This window comes from Anopheles bellator, chromosome X (assembly GCF_943735745.2).
Source record: "Anopheles bellator chromosome X, idAnoBellAS_SP24_06.2, whole genome shotgun sequence".
NCBI lineage: Eukaryota > Metazoa > Arthropoda > Insecta > Diptera > Culicidae > Anopheles > Anopheles bellator.
Window position 1 is genome coordinate 10,038,348 of NC_071287.1, and position 10,610 is coordinate 10,048,957.

Sequence of the window (10,610 nt, forward strand, 5' to 3'; positions counted from 1 at the left end):
AGGTAATGCATCTCGGCAGCAGCTAAGACCGTACCGCCCATCAAAAATGTTTCGAGCTGGAGACAGGTGTTAAGCAAGCTTGTAGGCCCATGAAAGATCCCTATGAAAGGGGACCTTACAGAATGCGGCAATGGGCCCGGGATCACGTTGCTCTGGATCCTGGGATCCAGGAGAAAATCGACGATACCCTCCAGCGGCAGCAAGCTTGATTCCGTGCCGGCCGATCATGGGTGGACCACATCACAACGCTCCCAATTGCCCCACAACGCTCACCAATTGCTCCAAGGCAGGCAGGTTTTAACAGTGAATTTTGCGAAAACTAGGTCAATGATAGTGAACGCTGACAATCCCTCCAGCTTTACAGTAGCGGGCCAACAAGTTGAGCAGAGCTGGAACGCTCTTAGTATCTCGGTAGCCAGACAACGCCTGATGAAGGGAGCCAAGAGAGAGAGAGAGAGAGAGAAAGAGAGCCACACGAATCAGGCTAGGCTAGAATTTGCCTTTGCTGGTCTACGGAATATTTGGCGCTCAAACCTGATCACTTTACACACTTACACCCGGATATTTAATTCAAACGTAAAATTTTTATTGTTATACGCTTGGAAGACACGGTGCGTATCGACAGAAACAACGCAAAAACTGCAGGTCTTCGTTAATCGCTTCCTGCGTTATATCATTCGTGCATGGTAGCCTAACAGCTGGATTCGATCGAAGAACTCCATCGTCGATGCCAACAGCGACCGATTGAAACAGAAATCTGGGAAGTTGGATAGAGTGGATCGGGCTCACCAAAGGGTTGTTGTTGCTGCTGTTTTCGCTAATGTTGCTGCTGCTGTTGCTGCTGCTGTGGCTGCTGCTGTGGCTGCTGCTGCTGAGGCTGCTGCTGAGGCTGCTGCTGAGGCTGCTGCTGTGGCTCCTGCTGTGGCTCCTGCTGTGGCTGCTGCTGTGGCTCCTGCTGTGGCTCCTGCTGTGGCTGCTGCTGTGGCTGCTGCTGTGGCTGCTGCTGAGGCTGCTGCTGAGGCTGCTGCTGTGGCTGCTGCTGAGGCTGCTGCTGTGGCTGCTGCTGAGGCTGCTGCTGAGGCTGCTGCTGTTGCGTTTGACACTGCTCTCGTTTCTGCTTTTTCTGCGGTTGCTGCCAGCTTCCCTCGAAAGACACGTGGAACGCTGAGCCATATGTAAAGTCATCCCACGGGCGTTTACGGCCCGCCGACGAGGAACTGTTAGCCTTCGTTTTGGACCGAAAGGGCAACCGTTTCTCCGGCTCCAGTAGCGTGTTGAACGCATTAGCGAGCATCGCAAACGCGTGCGATGCCCCCGGAGCCTTGTTTTTATCCGGATGCAGCTTTAGAGCAAGCTTCTTATAGCTGTTCCTAATCTCTGAATCCGTTGCATGACGTGAAACGCCCAGGATTTCGTACGAGTTTGTGCAGTCTCGCACACGCTTCACGGCGTCCATGTGGTCCTGGCTACAGTCAACGTTCGGTGTAGGTACCGATGCTATGTCCGCTGCTTCCCGGTTCACCGTGCGCCGATGAGCCGATGAGCCACCGTTGGCAGCACCGGGCGTTGTTGCGTTGGCGGATTGCGATTCAAGCTCATTAAGACGTTTCAGGTACAGTTCTGCCACCGGTAACGGGTAGAGGGTTTTTGCCTTTTTCACGAGCTTATCTGCCTTTGCTACATCCCCCGCGAACAGCGCGTCCGCAGCCAGCTGAATACAACGTTCCGCTTCGCCCTTGTTGGCTTCCATTGCGTCTATAGTGGATTTTCAGCACGCGACGATTGTAAATTTGGCGTCGTCTAAAAAATTAGCGTCTGTAGCCAGCCGTGGTCATTTGACAAAGAGAACGATCTCTTAGGAACGGTTTGACAGCTGCAGTGTTGCCTGCAATATCGAATTCAAAGTCCACCATAACAATCGTATGAAGCTAACCGTTGGACACACCAATGTCTACTGTTCTAACAACGATTTCCAACCTAGAGTCACAAGCAACCCAAGGAGCACCTATGTCCGTTTTACCGTCCGTCCAACGGCCTAAAACAGCGGAAACGGACGGGAAAACAGACGACCTTCAAAAACGCTCAGTTTATGGCATTGGTATTTGATTGCTATAAAGCGTCGGTAAAAATTATAGCACCTTAACAATATTCAAATCTATTATAGCAACAATTCCAGTAATTGTTTTTAATCATTTATATATTTAATCCTTTATTTTTAAAATACACAATTATTTCGTTACCCACCGACGAACGCACAATCACCGGGATTACAATATTATTGCGACATTACAGTAAATGTAACATTATTATTACTAATACCAGTTCTGTTTCCGTATCGCATTGGCTCATCTGTTGTTACGCGTGTAGATGTTATCCGTGACTTTGGTGTAACATTCAATAAATGCAAACAAGGCAAAAATAGCTTAATAAATACACTGCCAACAAATAGGAGACTAGTACATAATTAGATAGGAATGAATAGGTTAGTATTAAGCATAGATTAAGTACTATTATGGGGGTTTTTCCCCTTTTTCCCACACGATAGAACACAAACAAACAAAACTATCAAACGGCAACGCCACGAATAATTTAAGTATAACGCGGAAAACAAACATTGTGAACCCGTTACTAATGATGTAAACACATGAGGCTATCCAACAAATTAACTACTACTACTACTACTTTGGTGTAACACTGGACGCGAAGCTGAAGCTTAACTTGCACTTCGAGGATATAATCAAGCGCGCGTATAGAATGTTAGGGTTTGTTATTCGTATATGATGCTGCACGAGCAGAACGGGCGCGACCAAACAAAAAACATTACCCACCAAGCAACGTGCGGCCTCCCGCGAAAGAACGAAATTTTGCGAAACATTCAACGTGCGACCAATCGGGGAAGAAAGAAAAACATTGTGAACCGATCGACACCGGGCAGTTGATGGCGTAAATAAAAATTTGCTTGGATGAACCCATCGTCTATGTGTTGAAAGGTAGGGCTCGCATCAAACACATTTCCGAACCCGATCGTAGGAATGCACCAAAGACCGAGCGCAGAAAACTGTAAACAGTAACTGGCGCATTAAAACGAGCTCAACGAGCTCATTCAAAATATTCAAAGCTATTACAGCAACAATTCCAGTAGTTTTTTTTAATCATTTATATATTCATTCCTTTATTTTTTAAATACACAATTATTTCGTTACCCACCGACGAACGCACAATCACCGGGATTACAATATTATTGCGATATTACAGTAAATGTAACATTATTATTACCAATACCAGTTCTGTTTCCGTATTGCATTGGCTCATCTGTTGTTACGCGTGTAGATGGTATCCGTGACTTTGGTGTACTTCAACCCTGTATATAAACCACTTGATTAATTACAATAAACTAGAATCAATTTGCGACTAGAACCGAACAGACTTGGTGTTTCACTTTTTCCGCTTCCAGGCTAGAAACAGTTGGTCCTCAGCCTGGGTTCTCTGTCCACCGAAAGAAAGGTCATAAGATCCATTCTCCCCTTCTTGGAATAGGCTTCCGGAAGCGAGAAGCAAACTAACCAGAGAGGTAATAGAGGGTCGGTGGTTGAGACCATTGCGTCGGGCAGAGACCCTCCTTTATGTGTTGCTGGCACCACTTGCACGCTAGGAGGTCCTTCCTTCGCGAGGGGCCTGTTTGCGAGAGGTGTCCGAAGCAACAGTATGAGTTCAGAGTTCCGTGACGTTATTTGTTTTAAAGCTATGTATTGTTCTCTTGTTCGCCCGATCCTCGAGTACGCTTGTGTTGTATGGCATCCGCACTATCATTGCTGAGGTATCAATCCGCACTATCGAATTGAGGTTATACAACGCTAGTTCATCAGGATAGCCGTTCTTAGGTTTGTTTAGTACGCAACTGATCGACTTCCTAATTATAAAACGCGCTGCCTTCTACTTGGGCTACAAACACTCGAACATCGTAGACGGTCAGCAAAGGCTGTGTTCGCATTTCAGATGTTGACTTCACGTATGGACTCGCCAACACTCCTGCCTGTCCGATGTTTTAGACGACGACCCAACCTTGAACGCAAAATTGATGCGCGGTCATTCCTCACCGGGCATAATGACCCATTGCTTTCTTTATGTCGTACTTATAACAAATACTCGTCGCTTCTTAGTGTCGCGATGTTTTTGCCTTCACGTCTTTATGTTTCGTCCTCGTTACTGTCGTCTGGATCCGGTTTTGAATAAGACGAAATGGCTGAGTTTGATGGTGGTGTCAGAAGCGGTTTGCGCTCCGTCAGTGCATTCAGCTCGTTGAATTCGCGTTCTTCGGCCAGATTCCAGCTGCTCAGTTTCGTACCGCCAGCGTTGACGCATTCGATGAGGTTCGAAAATACCGATTCACGATGTTTTCCTTCAACTTCGATTTTTCGTGCACTGGCGGACGTTGGTTTCGATTTTCCTCCATTCAAAGAATCCGTTCCGCGTGTAATTGCCGGTCTGGTGTCTAGAAAAGGGTAAGTGTTGGAATGATCACCATTTCTATTCATTCTATTTCGATTCAGCATTCTATGATCACCAATCGTTCCCTGGCAGCCAATTGTCCTCATTCAATTCCAAGTCATCCAGCACTTTGACAATGCCTACCAGGTCGAATGTTCGGCACAAATGTTCGATACACCTTTACGATACTACCATCTTTCTATCTTATGTGGTGCATAGTTAGATAAGCACATAACCGCGTTTTGGTGTCTGCGTCGTCAGCGCGCCGACGATCCGAAAGCTCGTGGCCCCTTGGGAATAAAGATAAGCCAGTTGTATTATACGAATTTTAAAACGATCGGTCCGCGTCATAGAACAAGTTCGACCGAGGCTCCCTAAGAATCTTTAACCAACGAACCACAGCGTGGGTCCAGCATGCATCTTAAAAATATCTTGGAACCGCTTGCATCTCAAAATACATGAAGGCCAGAGCAATGTAAACATTACGACAGATAAGCGTAGGAAGTATATGGTCACAGCATAGGACCTAGACCAATAGAACGAAAATAGACCCAAAATGGTAGACCACCATCGAGAATTAATGCATGCATAGAAAGAGATAAAAATAGGCGTGGAATAAGGCGTGGAAATTGTGAGAATAAATCAGATATCATTAGGCTACGGAACGCTCTGGTCTTAAGTCTTTTACTTTTTACTCTCGACACATATCGAGCCAAAGAGGTTAAACTGGACGATTTATCTGAAAAGACAAACTTTAATACATTTGTCGAAATTTGGAGGCAATCCGAAAGAATAACCAAACTTTTAAACGCCCGGGGTTGTTAGCCCCGCGGAATATCAGCAACACCAATGCGCCAACGTTAACTTTTACGAGCAAAGGCAAGAAAAGAAAGGTCAGTAGCCTACATCCTCATATTGCAATATTGCATTTATTGCATAAAGGGTTTCCTGGAAACAACAACATGAATTGTTGCAGAACGACCATAGGCCAGACAAAAATGTCTCCTCCAGTGAAGGGGAGCAGCCAGATAACAACCATCAATCCAAGGAAGCGATCTTGACAACATATATATTAACAAAATTTACCACCTTCATAAATAAGGATAGATCGATTGAATCATATGCGTTTTTGAATCCTGGGTGCTCACTAACATTACTAGAAGAGAACGTGGCCCAGAAGTTAAATCTATAAGGAGAAAATACACCGCTCCAGTTATCTTGGACGCAGGAGATAACCACGAACCACAAAGAAAGCAAACAGGTGCAATTGACAATTAGAGGAGCTACAAAAAAGAGCTACTCATTGTAAAAAGGTGAGAACGGTTAAACATCTTAAGTTACCGGCTAAATCTGTAGGGTATGAGAAATTAACACGAAGGTTTCCCCATCTTAAGGGGCTACCAATAAAAGATCTTGAAATAATTAGACCACCAATATTGATAGGTTTAAAACATCATCACTTGTTGATGGGACTGGAGCACCGATATGGCAACATACGAGAGCCAATCGCGATGAAAACCAAGTTAGGCCGTTTGATATTTGGTAATGACGCCAACAATGAAAGAAATCATCATTCGTTGATAAACCAAGATAAGGATACTTTAAGGGCAATGATGGCCTTCGGAGCAACCTGCTCAACATCGTGTGCGCAAGCTGCAAAAAAAGAAAATGCGTCCCGCCTGAAAGATGAACATGGGAACCGACTCTTTACACGTTTTCGGTGAGATCGTGTGCTGCTTGATCCGGAACGGGACGCGGTTGGCACCATGCGCTTCAGCAATGCTTTCGCCTCTTCCAGCGGATCCATCTGTTGCGATTTTTCCAGCAACTTTACTCGCTTCACTAGATTCCCTGAACTGAAAGCACCTGTTGCTAGCGCAAGGTAGCGTTTTGCTTCGTCTTTGTTGGCTTCAGTTTATGCTTAACGGTCCGGCTACTGTAACGAAGACAACAGTCTACCGGTGATCAGATTTTCATGGCATGCAGCAGATCCTTGGAAAGATGGATGAGTACAGTCGAGTACGTCGACCATCTCTTCATCAACTTCGACTTCATCGAGGCCGCCTAGCAATTGAGTAGAACACTGTATGACACCATCAGTACTAGTTGCGGAATGATGGGAATATAACTTACCAGACATGTCCAAGAATAACCGTGATCACCAAGGGATTGCGCCAGGGGTCTAGCCTGTCACAGCTGACGAGACGGGACGGGGCCTGACACCTGCCATAAAAAATCAGATCAAAAGTAAAAAAACGAAATCCTTTAAGAAAAATACATCAAATCAAACTGGAAACAGGGTAAAAGGTTAATGAAGTAAAGAGCGAAGTAAAGTCGAAGTCGGAGCCTCTAGCTCCGTCGGCTGACACGTTCGTTCGCACCGGGACCGGTTCGCTTCAGCAACATCAAACGACGGCAGGCCCCTCGGGGCCCGTTTTGACGCCCCCTGGCACCCCCCCTGGGGGGGTTATGCATTCCGTACGCTCCGGCGGCGCCATTGACGTCACCAGTCTTTCCGTCAGTTCCATGTCCGGGGTGCAACCAACATGTCTCGTCGTTCGCTCCCGGACATAGCAACGCGGAGGGTGTGTCGCGGGTTGCGTGGTGTTGCATCGCCCCGCCGGATGAAGGGGGGTGGTGTTGGGTGGGACCGACCATAATGCATAATGCTGCTGGCCGGAAATTCTTTGGACCGTTTGATGCGTCATCAGAGAGATGCGCCGGGGCGAATTGGACCAATTAAAATTTGAAACCATAACCCTGGTGCGGTCGGTGGGCATGGGCGTGGGGTGGACAGTGGAGGGGAAGCCCGAGAAATGTGACAATTTCGTGGACCGGGTCGGGGTGGTGCTGGTGGGGCTTTCGTGGGCATTCGCATTAATTTGAAGCGCTGACCTTCGACGTCTAACGCGTGAATGGATCCTCGGGGAAGCGGCGCAGGGTGGCTGGGTCGGTATTGAAATCGTGGCCGACTGCGTTTGAAAGGACTGTCGCCGCACACACACCCACACACACACGCGCACACGGCCAGTTCTTTCATCCCCGTTCATTAGACAGATCTTGTGGGGGGGCGACGATGCGACGACGTTGATGAGACATACGTACGCACACACACCAAAGGCAAAGATCAAATGAAGGCGGAAGACACCGACCTCCCCAGGCATCTCCAAGAAGCCCGGTCCCCTCTGCCGCTCGTTTGACAGCCTGGGGACCTCCTGGGGATGGACACCCGGAAACGCTTCACGTGCTCCCGGGCCAATTACCATTATCCTGACGATTGTTTCGCTCGACCACACTGGACCTTCCGGTCCTGCCTGCCTGTCTGCCTGCCTCCCCCGCCGAACTGGTCCTGGCCCATGAGCTGGCCCAGCCCACCATTGATCCTCACTCATTGAACTCCGGAATGTATCCGTCGAAAAGGACGTCGGAACTCGGGGTCCTGTAACGTTGGACCGTAAATGCCAGGCCGCGGCGCGGCGACGTTCGGGGGTGGTGGCTGGCACCGGGAGCGCTGCCTCGGAAAGAGTTATTGGAAGGGCAACCCCCCCCCCACACCCACGCGTCCTGCGTGGGGTTGAGTGAAGTGTCCACATTTGACACGCACATTAATGTGCGGACGGGTGGTGCTGGCAGATGGAGGGAACGAGGGGGGGAAGCTTTGTAGCTCACTATCCTGGGCACCCTGCGTCACCCAGACCCACCAACCCACCCAGACCCACCAACCCACCCAGCTCCAGCCTGAATCGTTGAAGTCCTTGGAATCCTTGGACCTACAGCGAGAGTGAGCGAGAGTTTATTGATAGTCGCTTCCGCCCGCCAGTCAATAACCGGCCCCCACATTTGCTCCCAATAATACCACCCCACACACCCGCGGGTGGTTGGGGCGGGTGGTGGGTGAATTTTTGTTGCCAAAGTTTGGCGCCTCCATTGTCGGCGCGTTAGGAGGTCACCGCCGTCGCCGCCGCCGCCACCGCCGCCGGAGCCCATTGTCGGTCACGCACACACACGGGCGGGCCACCCCTCGCTCTCTACCCACTCCCTCTTTCCCTCCCCCCCGAGACCACTAGAGTGCCTTTCGCGAAGAGTGCATCGCTTTTATCGCTACATCGCCGTTGGAACTCGGTTGGACCTGAGTTAGTGCTCGGGAGTTTCGGGAAAGAGCCGTGGGTTCGAGTGTGGGCAGGACGAGCTTCCCGCATAATGCGAGAATCGCTAAATCTTCGCGCTCGCGCCGGACACCGAGGAGGTAACGGCGCCAATGAATGGCGCTATTTTTCAAACAAAATTACCCAATAACTGTCACCATCCCTTCCTGGCTGGCTGGCTGGCTGGCTGGGCTGGCTATAGGTGGCAGGACACGGGGCAGGGTGGGTGTGTGGTCTTGTCGAGTGTGCACTCCATTCCACTCCACTGCCTGTGGCGGCGGCTTGAGTCTCACTTTTCCTAGGTTTTTCTTCCTTCTTCGTCCTGTGTGGGTTTCCTCCTGTGGAAATTTACGATATGTTATGCGTCGCCACGGGGGGAGAGTGGGAGGGGGTGTAGTGGGCCGGCCCGGGTGTTGATTCCCACTACCACCAACAACCTGGGTGGCTGGCCTGGCCAGAGACCACACTACGCGGTTGATGGCGCGGTTGATGTACCGTAAAAACCGGAAACCATGCCCATCCAGGAGCACGCACACACCCTCAATTACCGGCAACCCCCGAATAATGCCCCGCTCGTAGCATCCTTTGCATCCTTGCAAAGAATAGCGGCCTAACGGGTCCGACTCTCGTTGACTATATTTTTTTTTTTTTTTCTTCTCCCGTTTCTTATCTCTACGTCGTCGTCGTCGTCGTGGCGTTTTTGCGGATTCGGAATATTAGGAGGCACCCCGATTAGCTGCTGCCCGTAAGGACTGCCAAATTGAAGCCGAAGCTAAAAAGGAAACCTTCAAATCGATATCTGTTGAAAATTAGTCGCGTGAATCCGTGTGCCTTGGGCTGGAAGTCCGGTAAAAGACAAGTCTCCAAGTAAAAGTCAAGTATGGTTCTGCGAGATGCCATCTTGACGTGCCGGAGACCAGTCACGACATGTACAGTGACTTAAATCCGGAACCATACAGGAGGGACAAAGAACCGAACTGAAAGGCCGCATGGCGATCAGATGAAGATGATCAGTGGACCGGGCGTAATGATATCGATGACTGGGCCTAATTTCAGAGATCTCGCTCAGGAAAGCCGATCAACGCTCCGTGTTGATTTTTTCCATCGAGTCTAGTTACGGTCCTTTAATCCGGTGATCGGATGGCGTCATCGTCCACTAATCGCTCCGCTGAAAAGCTTTATCTGTTCGTTGATGACAGCAATTACGTTGTTTGCTGAAAGATACAGTGGAAAGTAATAAGAAGTTTAGCTACTGAACTTTTGAATAATATGGAAAAATATGAGTACATCTTCTTACGAAATCGCTCCTTTGAGGCTATGAAGTTGGAAATATAGAGTACTTAATTGTGAACACCAATGTGTTTCGTTTTGCTCCGTAATAACACAACTAGATTTTGAACTAGAGGCTGATTTTTTATATGTTTTCATGTTGTACACGCTGAGGAAGGTTCAGAAGACATTGTACTGACTGCTGCTCAGCTTATAAGACGATAGAAACCACGAAATACGGATCTAGAACGTCGAATGATCACTAGTATCAGTTATGGTGGCGAAACAAACAATGATATTCGGAAAATATTCAACCAAAGAGAGACAGCCATCGGTTAAATAATCAATGAGTATTGAAAAGAAGGAATACGATAAACAGCATTAAAGTCTGGTGGGCACAAGAAAATAACACCAAAACGAGTTGATAAAGGTATAGTGAATAGCTCCTTCAAACACCCTTTTCAATCCGCCAAAAATATTCGACAAAAAACTAAAACCAGAAGGAATGCAAATCCTTTCCATGCCTATAGAATGCAGACGAATCTCGCCAGCTAAGATCAATTCAAAAAAGGATTAATGCTTCACTACAACAGGATAGTGAAGTAATCCATAAACCAGTAGTAGTAGTTCCTCATGGATGATGATATCAAGGTTACAGGTTGTTGACATCGTTGTCCAGCCATTGAGAACATGTGGCAATTCATGAAA

General features: G+C 48.2%; 1 protein-coding gene across 1 annotated transcript; it reads right to left on the reverse strand.

The window, feature by feature from the left end:
• Window positions 1–668: 668 nt before the first annotated feature.
• On the reverse strand, window positions 669–1,750 carry LOC131213723 (dnaJ homolog subfamily B member 14). Its single transcript, XM_058207837.1, has 2 exons — window positions 1,201–1,750; window positions 669–757 (listed from the first exon to the last, which is right to left on the reverse strand). Exons 1-2 carry the CDS (start codon window positions 1,748–1,750, stop codon window positions 669–671), a joined length of 639 nt encoding a protein of 212 aa, XP_058063820.1.
• Between the last annotated feature and the right edge of the window lie 8,860 nt (window positions 1,751–10,610).